The sequence below is a fragment of the Protopterus annectens genome, chromosome 6.part1 (genome assembly GCF_019279795.1).
Source record: "Protopterus annectens isolate FY-2018-M chromosome 6.part1, PAN1.0, whole genome shotgun sequence".
Taxonomy (NCBI): Eukaryota; Metazoa; Chordata; order Ceratodontiformes; family Protopteridae; genus Protopterus; species Protopterus annectens.
In genome coordinates, this window is record NC_056738.1 from 384,643,243 (window position 1) to 384,658,850 (window position 15,608).

Genomic DNA, 15,608 nt, shown 5'->3' on the forward strand with positions numbered 1-15,608 from the left:
TGTCCTGTAATGTTGTTTTGAATTATTCCCTGTGATTTTGAACTCTGTTGTCACTGTGTTGAGTTATTGAGTATTGTCTTGTGCTTTTATTATTTATTATTAAATATATTTAAACCTATTAATTGTGGTTGGTTTGTTTAAAGATATTTAAGCTCTTAGAGTACTTGCATATGTGTTTGCTGACACTGTATAGGCCACTCCTAAATAGCCTTAAAAGTTTTGGTCACACTTAGCATTTGGATAATAGTAACATTACACAGTAGATTTGGTCACCCTTTGGGAAGGGCCTTATAGTAGCTGATAAAGAGTGGTTGGTGGCAGCTTGTACTACCTTATAGTCTGGACAGAAGGAGGCATAACTAGTGAACCTGTACCAGCCTTCCCCAGGAGTGTGTATGTGTTTGTATATAAATCAAATCTCAAAGTGTGTGTGTGTCAGCTACTTGGGCAGGGACATGAAGCACTGGTTGGACAGAGAGAGTGCTGGAGGTTTTGGCTTTACCACTCGGCTGAGATCATAACCCTATAGCTGTGACAGTGGGGAGTCTTACTGAGGATCTGGAGAGAGGGGGGAGAAACCATCCCCAGACTGGCTGTGAGCTCTGTGTGCTCTTAATGGAAATTGTACTTTATTGTGTGTGTACTTGTCATCCTCTCAATGTGCATGTCCCTCACTGGTGCTAGTGGTGAGGATTGAGGCTCCTTGATTACTGTGCCACTGCAGGGGAGTCACACACACATGGAAGGAATTTGTGTCTAATGACAGAAAACAAGGGCACAGTAGTATTTTATTGCTAGTAGATCATAGCCACGGTCATTCATGATCTGTAAGAATGACATTTATTTTGGAAGAGGACAAAGCCTGTGCCCCCTATCCCTAGCTGAAACATCTCACAGTGCCACAGTTAAGGAAATGTTTGGATTTGCATGAAAACCAAACATTTTCTACACCCCTACAACAGTATAATCATGACACTGGAATACTTAATAATTAGGGATATAGAGGTGTAGGAAGACTCAGTCCTTATAAAAAGCAAACTTTTTATTCATCTTAACTTTTCAGTGTGCCTCATTTGCACTGTTACTTCACCTTTTTGACACAAATGCCAATTTGCTGATTTTGATTCAATAATGCAGACTTCTGCAAGTTGGGCTTGGGTCACTTGGCATGCTGTCTTTGACATTTCTGTATGCTCATTAGATTTTATCTTATTAGATTGGACATGTTTTTATTAAGAGGAAAAACACAGGTGAACCATTTATGTCAACTTGTTTGCTGTAACCATAGAGCCATATTTATAACAGTGGAGGAATTTAGAAAAGAAATAATTCATAAAATAAAAAAATAAAATAAAGCATGGGCATATGAACTGGGAGAGCAGATTAAGAATGCATAGTTAGCTTATCCTGACCTTTATGATATTTAGTGGTAAGTTGCCTATACATTTTTATTGAAATTTAAGAAAACATATCTTCTTAGTTGTAGAGACCTTAAATCCAATATTATTATTTCCATCTGCTGTTCTCTGTTCTGTATGCTGCATGAATGCCTCCATTTGGTTGCCTGATCATCAGCTGAGTCAGTGATACTTTATTGGTCAATAGTAGCCAATTGAACAAACAATTCACCATTAGTAATGCATAATTTATTCCAATATTTACCAACCTTGGAGACTATTATATGGGAGAATGGAGGGGTGCAGAAGATCATTGTGATTTGGAAGGTTAGAAAATAAAAGTTGGAACTGTCCATGCAGTTGTCTTCTTTTGCATAACTGGGCATCATTCAGTGAATCAGAGATTAGACATAATATGCCTTTGCTGCCATGTCACAGTTGTGTATGAAGACCTCAAGAAAAATCTGTTTAGAATGCAGTATATTTCCTTCATGTATTGTTCCACTGAGAACTCTGTCTGGGGTCCTCTACAGCTGTCCTCATCTAGTATGTATATGTGGAGGATATTTCATAAGTAAAGTAGCATATATTTACCATAAAAATGTCCGCCATCAACATTACATCATAATATTTAACCCACACATAATGAAACATTTATTATGTTTATTGATTTCTTATACTGGTAAAATATAACAGTTTGAAGAACATTTTCATGTAGCAGCCTAAAAGCACAGACAAACTTAAAATATTAATAAAGTCATGCAAAGCAGTATAGTAGAAATAATTAATTAAATAAAATATGTTCAAAAAATTAGCAAAGCAGAAATGTTCATTTAACTTTGACAGAGTTAGACAGTGATTAATAGGTATCATTACTCATTAAATACTAGAATAATAGCATAGCCTTAGAGCAGACTAATGTGGTTAAATGAATGAGTTATGGGGTAATAATTAACAGTTTAGGAATAATGGTATACTGTGTAAAACAGGACATTAATCAGTTCAATAATTAACAAAATATAGGATGCTAAATGGAATGCGTCTGTGTAACCAGGCATGCTTTTTCTTTTTCTGCTGGTTGCGATGAAAAGCAGTTAAGATGGACTTTTATTGTATTATTGACTACTATAGACGTTACCATACTATTGACAACACCAGACATTATTGTACTGTTAACTACAACAGAAGTTACTGTACTATTGACTACAGTAGGTTATTGTAGTGTCAACTTTGACAGAAGTTATTGTACTATTGTACTGTTGTACTATTGTAGTCAGTAGCACAACAGAGGTTATTGTATATTAAGTACAACAGATGTTATTGTACAATTGGCTACAACAGAAGTTATTGCATTGCTAACTACAACAGAAGTTATTGTACTATTGCACCATTGTAGTCAGTAGTACAGTAGAAGTTACTGTACTACTAAAGAAGTTATTGTACTGTTCAGTAAACCAGAAGTGCACATTCATAAATCAAATGGTATAAGATGGCTTGCTCTAAGGAACTCAACGTAGTATGTAACATCAACAGGGCTTGCCGGAGAGGCAGATATGTCTCACAGAGGTTACTTCCAATTCATGCAAACCAAAGCCCCTCGCTGACCCTGTTTAACTTTAAATTTGGATAATGGTATGGGAAACCACAAATTCACATTGGGAGTTTCACCTGTGTCCCTCTTGGACAGGGGCAGTAGTTGTTGACTGAGGTCTACTTCATACCTTGATATTCTTGGGAATAGGAGTTGTACTAGTCTAGTAACCTATGATCCTGTTGACTATAACAGAAATTATTGAGTGTACTGTTGACTGCAACAGAAGCTATCTGTCATACTATTGAGTATTGTACTATTGAATACAACCAAATTTATTGTGCTGTTGACTACAACAGAAGTTATTGTACTATCGTAGTCAATAATACAATAACTTCTATTGTACTGTTGTAGTCAATAGTACAACAGAAATGATTGTACTGTTGACTACTAAAGAAGTTGTATTATTGACTACAGCAGAAGTTATTGTACTAACTACAACAGAACTAATTGTACAATTAACTGTTCTACTGTTAACTTTATTGTACTATTGACTACAACAAAAGTGATTGCACTGTTGACTACAACAGAAGTGATTGTACTATTGACTACAACAGAAGTTATTGTACTAGTTACTATTATAATGTTGAATACAGCAGAAGTTATTGTATTACTGACTACAATAGAAGTTATTGTACTATTGACTATCACACAAATTATTGTTTACTGTTTACTTAAAATGTATTGTACTGTTGACAACAACAGAAGTTACTGTACTATTGACTATTGTACTGTTGACTACAACAAAAGTTTTTGTACTACTTTACTGTTATATTCAATGGTACAATAACAGAAGTTTTTGCTGTTTTGACTACAATAGAAAGTATTGTACTGTTGACTACAACAGAAGTTATTGTATTAACTATTATAGAAATTATTGTATTGTTGAGTACAATAAAATGTATTATATTATCCACTACAACAGAAGTTTTTGTACTATTGACTACAACATAAGTTGACTGTTGAACATTGTACTGTTAGCTACAACAGAAGTTATTGTACTATTGACTACAGAAGACATAATTATACTATTGGTTTCAACAGACATTATTGGACTGTTGACTACAACAGACATTATTGTACTAATGATTATAACAGAAGTTAATTGTACTATTAACTACAACAGAAGTTATTGTATTACTGACTGACTGTTGTACTGTTGACTATAACAAAAGTTATTGTACTGCTGACAACATCAGAAGTTATTGTATTATTTGACTATTATAGAAGTTACTATATTATTGACTAAAATAGAATGTATTGCACAACAGACGCTATTGTGTTATTGAGTACAACAGAAGCAACTGTACTATTGACTGTTACAGAAATTATTGTATTATTGACTACAGTAGAATTTATTGTACTATTAACTACAACAGAAGTTATAGTACTGTTGACTACAAAAGAAGTTATTGTACTGTTGTCTAAAACAGTAGTTATAATATTGACTATAACAGAAGTTATTGCACTGTTGACTACAACAGAAGTTATTGTACTGCTGACTAAAACAAAAATTTGTATTACTGACTACAAAAGAAGTTATTGTGCTATGGACTACAGTAGAAGTTATTGTACAGTTGACTACAACAGAAATTATTGCATTGTTGACCACAAAGGAAGTTGTTGTATGAGTGACTAAAACCAAAGTTATTGTGCTGTTGCCTATAGCTAATTGTACTATCAGCTGCAACCAAAGTTATTACACTGTTGACTACAGCAGACGTTATTGTATTACTGACTACAACAGATGTTATTGCAGTATTTGCTATTACAGAAATTATTGTATCATTAACTACAGAAGAATTTATTGCACTGAGGACTACAACAGAAGTTATTGTACTACTTTACTGTTGTAGTCAACAGTACAATAATTTCTGTTCTACTATTGTAGTCAGTAGTGCAATAGAAGTTATTGTACTGTTGACTACAATAGAAGTTATTGCATTGCTGACTACAAAAGAAGTTATCATACTGTTGAATATAACAGAAGTTATTACTCTATTGACTACCATTCATATTATTGTACTGTTGGATACAACAGCAGTTATTGTACTATTGACTATTGTACTGTTGACTACAGCTGAAACTATTGTACTATTGACTACAGCAGACTTTATTATACTGAGTACAACAGACATTATTGTACTGTTGACTGCAATAAAAGTTACTATACAATTGACTACAGTAGATGTTATTGCACTATTTACTATAACAGACGTTATTGTACTATTGATTACAACAAAAGTGTATTGTACAGTTAAGTACAACAGAAGTTATTGTATTATTTACTGTTGTGCTGTTGACTATAACAAATGTTATTGTACTGTTGTGCTGTTGACTATAACAAAAGTTATTGTACTGTTGACTACAGCAGAAGTTATTGTATTGTTGACAATAACAGAAATTATTGTATTATTTGACTGTCATAGAAATTACTGTATTATTGACTAAAACAAAATTTATTGTACTATAGATTACAACAAAAGGTACTGTACTTTTGAGTACAACAGAAGCAATTGTATTATAGACTGTTACAGAAATTACTGTATTATTGTATTATTGACTACAGTAGAATTTATTATACTATTGACTACAACAGATGTTATTGTACTGTTGACTGTTGCACTCTTGACTACAACAGAAGTTATTGTACTGTTGACTACAACAAAAGTTTTAGCATCGACTACAATAGAAGTTATTGTACTATTGTAGTCAGTACTACAATAACTTCTGTTGTACTATTGTAATCAATAATGCAATAGAAGTTATTGTACTATTGGCTACAATACATGTTATTGTACTGTTGATTACAAAAGAACTTACTGTACTGTTGACTACAACAGAAGTTATTGTACTATATTGACTACAACAGAAGCTATCATTCCATTATTATACTGTTGAGCACTACAGAAGTAATTGTACTGTTGACTACAATAGAAGCTATTCTGTTATTGACTACAACAGACGTTATTGTACTATTGACTACAACAGAAGTATACTTCACAGTGATGCACTGTATATTGTATAACCACATAAGAAAGTGTCATTGCCCAGCAGAGCCACTGTCCTGCTACACCTGATTCTGTAAACAATTTGTCAATATCTGAAGGAAACAAAAAAACACATCTGGTTTTCTAGTGGTTGACAGTGCCTTTTGTATGAAAACATAATTAACAGAAATGTGACATTCATCCCTTCAGCCTAGTATTCACTGGAACCCTCAAGTATCTCTCTACCACATCTAGAGGTGAATACCATGCTTTAGATTTCATTATGTAGTCTACTCCATGCAGTTCTCTATACTGTAGCGTTGGGAAGTTGTGTGCCCAACAGGTATAACCAACTATTCATCTCATAGAATCACTGCAGCATTCTTGCAATCTGTAAGTTATAAAAGCAGTCCACACCCCTTGTTTGCCCCTTTTAAGACTAACTCTTCAGGGGTGTGCTGAAAATGCAGCCTTCTGTTCTGTGGATTTGCTGATGCAACTAACCCATAACCAATGGTCTTATCTATTCTTGATTTTGCCAAATGTCCCTGATTCTGAGTCATATTTTTCCTCTGTCATTTTGATTTTTTGTTAAATCACTGAGGATTATAGACAGTAAGTAATGCCAGTCAGTAGAGTTTCATCCACCTTATTCTTCAGAAAATGCATGTTAATGTTGACTTTCTAAGTCAAGTAGTGCAGTATTTAAAAATTGTCCCTGATTTTGGCCCTCTGGCTTTCATTATTTTTAACTTTGTCCATAATTATTGAGAAAGTAGGGTTCACAAATAAATATGCATGCTTATCCAATCAGATTAAAAAAATCAATTAATACATATTAATTAGACAGCCAACCAAAAAAATACAAAGAACAACAGTGGTACCTAGCTCATGTAAAAGCCACTCAGGGTAGTTTCTTTGCTTAAACATATTTTTCATGCTGTTAAGTACCACTCAAAAAATGTTTTCCTTGGTAACCAACCTAGATAGTCTAATCATCTGTGCTTTTACTAAATTCTGTTTTTGCCAAAAAGGATGGTTGCTATGATAGTGAAGGAAACTATTATAAAGAATTTAGTTTGTATTTTTTTTTCAGTTATCCTGAACAAAATGTATTTTATATTATTTGTTTTTATACAACATAAGTTTAATACTCTTGTATTTAATATTGCCATTTGTATTTTTGGTTGGCTGTCTTAATTAATGTGTATTAATTGATTTTTTAATCTGATTGGATAAGCATGTGCATTTTTTGTGTACCCTACTGGGTCTTCTGAATCTTGTGAAACTCAGTATTGTTATTAAAGGAATGAAAATGCTTATTCATTTATTTTCTGTACATGTTACTTTTATTTTTCACTTGGCACTCATCTTTTTGTGTTGTGGTTATTGAATTTCAGTTACATTTTGTGATTTTTTTTTTTTAAGTCTTGAAAAAAGAAGTTGAGAGATATGCCCATAAAACTATAAACATTAAAACTGTTGTCCTTCATGATGGTAAATCCTCAGCGTTATGTTAAAAAGTTTGATTCCAGTGTGATACTTTGTGGTGTTTTTCTACCTTATGGACAGCACTCCAGCATTACTTACCATTTCATTCATTTCAAGTGAAATTAGGCTATTACTTAGTCTATCAGATTTGCCTGAGTGTTAACTGCATACCAAATAGATTATCCATATATTTTGCTTTGCTAACACATAGTGTCAGAATGCATACCTCCTGAACAAGTATGCTGTACAGTGCTAAATCATTTAGTACATAACAGATAAGTTGCTGATTGTGTTGGGCAGGGTGGATTAAGAATGAGGTGAATCTATGTTCTGCTTCTGTTGTAATGATTCACTAATACCAACTGGCACTTAACTAAACCAGAACCTTGCAGCTTTCTCCTTGGATTCATTCACCAGAAGACACAAATGTTATTTACACTCTTTCAGCTAAAATATGGACTACCCATTTTCACATCAGCCTCCAAGAAAAATTCCAGTACACTCCAAACAATTGCCAACAGCATCTTTTGATTCATTACAAGCCCAACTGTCTGTGTGCAAAACTGTGTTACCCTAGAAAAAGACCTGCTGTTAGGATCCCACCTCTACAGACTACTCCAGTGCCAGACATTTACTCTCTCGGTAGCTAAACTTCATAAATAAACCTCATAGAACCTGTGACGCTACTCACAAGCCACACCAGCTCTCATTATCCTTAGAACCAATCTCCAAAGCAGTGCACGTGCATTCTCCTCACAGGCATTTACTCTTTGGAAAGCTCTCCCCATCGACCTAAAGAAAATCAACACTTACTCCAAATTCAGACTCCAACTTAGAAAGCACTTCATCCAAGCCAAATGTTGCTGTTTCATTCAACACAGGACATATCACCTGACACACTATCCCTTTTTGTCTCCTTTCCTCCTCTATGCTTCTCTCACAGCATTGCTGAAGGTTGGCCCACTTTAAAAACTAATGTAAATATTGTACATTATACTCTGTTTACTTTAATTTGCAAATGCAGTCCTTCTTAAACTAATCTGAACTACTTTGCCATTGCTTAAACTTCTCACTTTTATATTTGTAAAATTTTGTATTTCAGTCGGACTGAGGCTGGCATTGATCAATATTGATCAATATTGATGAGTGCACGTTAGATAAAGGATAGTAAGACTCTATAATCACCACCTCACTTGTGGCAGGCTGGCAGTGTAACAGAGTGGGTTAAAGGCTATGTGCTGCTGATGGGTTTTGTTCCTGTAGTCCTGGGTTTGACTCCTTCACTTTCCACCTCTGTATTGTTTGACTTTGAGCAAACAGTTTAACCAGACCATTGCATCTGGCTCCCCCTGAAAAGAAGCACTTGGGCCTAACAGCACTAATGGTTAATAAATGAAACAAAAAGGAACTAGAGTGGCATTTTTTTTGGATTGGTAAGTAATCAGATAGATGTGTCAAAAAGATGGTACAAGCTGGTTGCCTAACTATGATTAGTATTTAAATAGTTATGGTGGATGGCTGTCATGTTTTGTCATTACCTTACCAGCTTGGTAATTTGCCATTTCACTGGTACTTCTTAACCTCTAAAGCTCAATAAACCTGGACAAATCCATAAATAATGGAGGGAAAGTCCAAAAATCAGGAACATATTTTAATTATTGCTTTTAAACACTTAGAAAGTTGCTAGAATAACATATTTTTCATTAGCAAGCATATCCTGACAGATATAAAGTCCGAAACCCAAATATATGCTATTATTTAGTGGGATCAATGCCCAATGATTTATCAGAAAACCAAAATTTTATGCGAAACACACCAAAAATATGTCACAAAAAGCTGGACATCCTGTGGAAATTTGGACAGTTGAGAGGCGCGCTTGGACGGTTGGGCACCATGTCTGTCTCAGACACAGTAGTACAGGAAGGATACTTTGCATACTGATAAGATTCTTCTTACCAGATTTGGAAATTAGACTGCTTGACCTTTTCTTGTCCTGCTTTTGCTGCTGTGTTTGTACTTGTTGTTTGTTCGACTGCTGGACATTCCCCTAGGAACAATGGAATTATGGAAGATTGTCTTATCAGTGTTTTTACTTAGTGAATTTCTTTGGACTGTGGAGTACCTACTGGCTGTATCATTCATTTGCTTGCTGTAGAATTGCTTCTGAGCACATTTTGAGGTGTTTGGCATTTTTTGGTTACTTTAGCTCTCAGTTTGGCATGCTTTACTGTACTGTGACTTTCAAGTCATCCTTTGCCATTGAACTGCATTAGATTTTCTGACTATAGGCCTTGCTAATTCCAGTCAGTAGCTGAGTGGACTATTTTAACCATTTTGCATTAGTATTTTGGGGGACTTCTATTTTTAAGCCATGATTTTTCACAGCTGAATATGGAGCCTAAATATACTGGCTGCCTGTGGAGTAGGCTTTTAGCAGAATGCTGCCTGAAGTATGTAGATCTTCTTTGTTGTGTAATTCAGCTTGCATATTCAGACATACAGATTTAAGAAGGCTTTGCCTGAGCTTTTTGCATTCGTGCCATGCTTGTTGTTCATGGCTTATCTTGGCTCAAACTGCTTTTCCTGACTGACAATTTTTTATTCTCTGTACCATGGCTAAACCATTTAACTTGGGGGGTGTCAGTTTTGCTGTGATTGTTTTGCACTGTAGTGGTTTGTTTGGCTTTTGAGCTTACATTAATTATAAAGTCACTAGTTCTTTTGTTTATTTTTTGTTGAGCTTGCTTGTTGCATATGTTGTTGTCCTTTACTGAGGAATTTGTATCTCAGCAAGACCTTTCCTAACACTGAACCTGGGCCTGTTTTTTCTCCTCATCTTTACAGCTAGGGAGCAGCCGCACTGCACTGTGGGAAAGAGTTTCTATTTTATTTATTCCCTTGTTTCCCACGATACTTGAAGAAGCAGTTACAGTAAATTGACAAGTTTATTTAGCGAGCACCCAAAAAAAGGTAAATTGATTGTCCATTCCATGCAGTTTATTGTAGTCTGTGATTTTTTTTTGGTATTTGTACTTATGTTAAGTATATTTTTTCTTTATCAGAATTCACAGTGTTTTCATTAAACATATCCATGGCATTCGATTCTCGTTTTGTATTTCCTTAAATGTAACTGTCTGTTATGAAATATGGTTATATTTAGTTTTGTGCTTCCTAAAGGTGGCATTCCACCTGCATAAAAATAAGATTGCGTCTCATGATTTTCTAACCGGTATAATTACTGTTGCAAAAGGGGAGCATGATTAAAGTATGTCATGTGCTGCTATCGCTGAAGACCTGTGCTAACAATGTTCATTTCATTTTCTTATGATTAAAGTATGTCATGTACTGGTATCGCTGAAGACCTGTGCTAACAATGTTCATTTCATTTTCTTATGATTAAAGTATGTCATGTGCTGCTATCTCTGAAGACCTGTGCTAACAACGTTCATTTCATTTTCTTATGATTAAAGTATGTCATGTACTGGTATCGCTGAAGACCTGTGCTAACAATGTTCATTTCGTTTTCTTTCCATAGATGTAAGATCTTCTTGGAGTGCCTGAATAATACAAGACGCATCGTAATACTAATTTCATGATTATTTCCTAATGAAATCTGTGGACTCTGGGAATTATATGGCATCTCACTGATATGCTGGCTTATACATCCTAGCTTGAAGTACTAAGGCCATCCACAAAACATGATGTTTCAGACAATGGAAAGCTGTTTTATCCCCTCTATTTACATTTGATCTGAAAATCTGAAAATGATAATATACCTTATGGTCTTCTTTCCAGTTACTAGTAATGGATCCTTTTGAGGCATATTTATTCTCCTGTTGATTTCTTGACATTCAGTATTAACTTTGTACCACTGCCTCCAAATTGTGTATACTTTCACAGCTGTACTGAAAAATTTTACCATATGCTAGTTTTGCTTGATTTACTTAAAGAATTGTTAATGCTCAATTTACACCTTTAAAGCTTATACCATTTGAAAACTGTTCAAACTATCTTATTATATAAATCAAGCTGTCTAAGCCAAAGAATTGATAGAGAAATGTCTACTAAGGCTCCAATCTATCTTAAACGAGGCAGTAGGAAAGGAAAAAAGGAAAAGTTACGAGACATCCTATCCTCAGACATGATCAGTCCTCCACTGGGTGACTTTAGACATACGATTCATATAGGGAGTGGTGGTGAGAATGACATGTTTGGAGACATTTCTTTTCTGCAAGGCAAGTTCCATCTGCTTCCCACTACTATTTCTCCACGAAACAGCCAGTATGGGATGCCATTTGAATTTGGAAGAACAGCAACCATCTCTAGCCACCAGCACATGCTACAACCTGAAAATTCCTCCCCTCTGCTGAAAAATGCTATTTCTCTTCCTGTTATTGGTGGTCCTCAAGCCCTGACACTCCCCTCTGCTCAAGCTCCTCCCAAGCCCCCACGATTGCACTTGGAAGACAAGGCAGTACATCCAGCTTCTAAACCAAAAGCACCACAAGACAGCAGAGCTACAGAAACCCAGAACTCTGTAATGCTTACAGAAAAGTTTAACTCTTACCAAGCCAATGGGTCAGCAGAGCACAAGCTTCAGGATTTCAAAATCGAAGAAACAGTTAGTTTTCCACAGAATGAACCTTCTTCAGAGGAAACTGCAGAAGAGCCATTTTTGTCTCATGCTGGTTCTCTGTTTTCTCTTCACTTGGATTTAGGACCATCAATCTTAGATGATGTGCTTCAGATAATGGATAAACATCAGCTAGGTAGCCTAAGTGGACCAATGCATGACTCAAGACATCAAATCACTACTTAAATATAGAGTCAGTACTATGGTTAACAGTAATAGTCTACAAAATGTGACTTGTGTGGATGTTGTTCCCCAAGTTAAAAATGGAATTCCATGAAAACTGATCACCAGCAAACAATTAAGAATTATAATCATTTTCTCACAAATTGTATATACTTTATAGATTAGAGATGTATAACCTGATATTTTTGTGGCATACAACTATGGTTTGCCTTGCAACTTTTGTATCTTGACAAAAAGAAAGGAAGTTATTGCATTTACAGTGTTGCATTTTATCACTGCCAGATAATTTCTGTTTGTTAGGATTATAGAATTTTAGCTGCTCTAAATGGATCTTAAAACTGTTTTTTTTGGTGGGGGGTGGGGGACAAAAGAATAAAGGTGTACCCTTAATTTCTACAAACCTTCAGTGATAGAAAATACTTAAACAACAGAAATTATGTATAAAGTGGAGAGATTAAGCCAAGTGCCTGCATTTATGAAAAGGGAGAGTATTTTTCAGTGGTTATCCGTAAAATAGTTTTAAAGTGATTAGACTGCAATAGTAAATGCTATGGTAAAACCAATGGAAAGATGCTGTTTAAAGTATAGAAACAACCTTATCAGAAAAAAATAAAATAAAATGCCTGTTCCTTAAATGCAGAATATCATGCTGCAAGCATGCAATTTCTGTTTCAGAAACAAAATCATAAATGTAGAATTGGAGAAGGCTGTACTAAGCTGGCAAAGTCTTGCTCCTAATTCCAGTGACAGATTATGAAGAGTGTGCATGTTTGTTGTTTCCTAACAGTGGATTATTAATAACAAAAAATGGGGATACATGCTTTTGGGAAAATTGTATGCCTTTTACTTTTATCTGTTCTTAGATCAAAGCCTTTGTACTTACTGCTTACTTGCACTGATAATCTGAACTGAAGAATACCAAGGCTTTTTTTTTTCAAATTTTATGGAGAAGACATACTTTTATTATTACCTGTTTATCATATACATAATTTAAAGTTACACTGCAGTGGCTTAAATGCATAGTTAAATGTTTAGTTAAGATACTTAGTTAAGTATCTGAACATTTCATGTTTGGCAAATACCATAATTACTCCCTGAATAAATGAAGAAAGAAAACTGTATATCCTTAAAGGAGATGGCTGGTGCCTGCTATATGTGGGTCCTCCATAATTTTAATGATTAGAGTATTGGCAAAAATCATAGTGAAAGGAACTCACGTATCCTGCACAGTTTCCTGTAATAATTATATTGTAAGAACAGTTTGATCAGTTATGTCATGTTTTTATTTTTTATTTTTTGAAAACTGATTGGGTTCCTTACTATTTACATGGCTGGGGTTTATGCACCTTCTTGTGTTTATTTTTACATGGAATTAGTGCATTTTAATTCAGACATAAACTATTCTGTGTCCTATATATTCCTTATTCAAAATTTATTATCGAAAGAGGACACAGAGGCTTGCACTTCCATGGTACGTGTTATAGATGCACGTGTACAAAACAGTACTTAATTGTAATATCCGGACACTTTTTCATTCAGCTGTATTACTGCCACAAGTTTAAATACAGGGTTAGTTATGAGATATTTACATTTACCTTTAAGACTTTTTTTTAGTGTGACATTTTCAACATCTCTGTTTTGCTTTTGGCAGAACTGTCTGATTTTGTAGTCATCTCTGTGTATGCAGTATAGGTTAATATGCAGTCCTTGTAAAGTCAGACCTTATCATTAGGTTGAGTTTACATCTCGGATGCATAGGTTTACATACAGCACCGCTCCCCAGAATACAGCATTGTTTGATAGAGGTGCTGTACAGCTCCACTTTTGGGAAACTGAGTGACCACCACTAACTTACACAATTTTTTTCTGTATTATCAAGTAATGCATCACTGGAAAAATTGTTATGAAACTCTTTAATCCTTATTACTAGAACTGAATACCAAGACTAAAAACAGTCCTATAGCAATGTCCTTCATGGTGGTGAATGACTGTTTTGTAATAAAAAAGGTCAAAGGAATTAAACATATTTTTGTCTTGATCTGTTTACTAATATCAGGCATTTATGTTATATTCCCTTCCCCTTCCCCTTTCTTGGCCTGTCTCTGCAGAATTTTTCACTTAGTTCTGTCCCACCTTTAATACAGGTTAGTATTTGTCATTCTTTAAACAAGCAGATAAATTGCTACAGGGCTACTAATTGTACAGGTGTCATTCAGAACTTTCAGGGTGGTATATGCTTCCAAAACAAAATGAATGTTACACATTTACTAACAGTGTCACTGCTGTGTAGTGACAGCATAGTTGGCATTACTAATATTGTGATCCCAAAAATGATTTCATAAGCCAAAGGCATATGAGGTTAACATAATGGATGAAGTCTTCCATGGAAATATTGGAGACAGACTGTCAAGTTGCAGAACATCCCAAATATTGACAAAGAAAGAATAAATTGTCTACTAAAGGGTAATGACTGTAATACCAGAATGATCATTGAACAAATAACTGCACTGTGCACACAAGTCAAAACTGTGTCAGTATGACTTCATGTGTAACATAATCAGAGAGTGTGCTTGCAGATAGATTTTATGAGTGGCAACACTCGCACACAAACAAGTTATAACATGTTTGTAGAAATAGTATCATACCTCAGTAAAGCAGCACACTTGCAATTAGTGTTTACACAAAGTTTTTATTGCATTTCCAAAAACAAAATGAGGCAGTTTTGAGGTGTTTCTGGCACACAGCATAGCAACCAAATTGTAAGTAACAAAATTGCATGACTTTTTGTATCTACAGCTCACAATATAAAACTGATAACTTGTCATTAGAAGGCCTGCTTGGAATGTGACCTTGTTTGTGTACATTAAACTGTTTCTTTTTTAAATCTTGACCTTGGTCATGTACATTAAACTCATTATTTTTTAACTCTTGGACTCATATTGTCAGATTCTGTAAAAGAACAGAAATATTTTGCCAAGTTAAAGGGAGACTACTCTGTTTTTCTTAAATAATGGGGCTTTGTTGTTCTGTGCCTAAATTTAGCATTTCATTCACTGTGGATTTAAAAAAAAAAAACATTTAGTTTTACACTGGCTGTCAGCAGCATTTCATTTGTAACAAACTCTTGACAGCTGAAGCAGATGAGTTACAACATCATTGCAAAAGCATTTCAGGAAGGTAAAAGAAGGCCTCATGTATCGTCACAACTCCCTAATAAAAGTAGTATTTTATAATCTGTTATATAGCATCTGCTCATTTATAAGAATATCTTGAAGATGGAAGTTGGGAGGGACGGTTTATACCGTATAGGTGTCTTTCAATTA

The 15,608-nt window shown here is 34.8% G+C and overlaps 1 protein-coding gene across 2 annotated transcripts in view; it reads left to right on the forward strand.

The window, feature by feature from the left end:
* Positions 1–15,210, forward strand: part of CDC42EP2 (CDC42 effector protein 2) — a 261,853-nt gene extending 246,643 nt beyond the window's left edge. For both annotated transcript variants that reach the window (XM_044075793.1, XM_044075794.1), the window contains exon 2: positions 11,005–15,210. In XM_044075793.1, coding sequence (XP_043931728.1) covers positions 11,527–12,288 — 762 coding nt within the window. In that variant the 5' untranslated portion in view covers positions 11,005–11,526 and the 3' untranslated portion in view covers positions 12,289–15,210. The remainder of the gene's footprint in view (positions 1–11,004) is intronic.
* Positions 15,211–15,608: the final 398 nt, after the last annotated feature.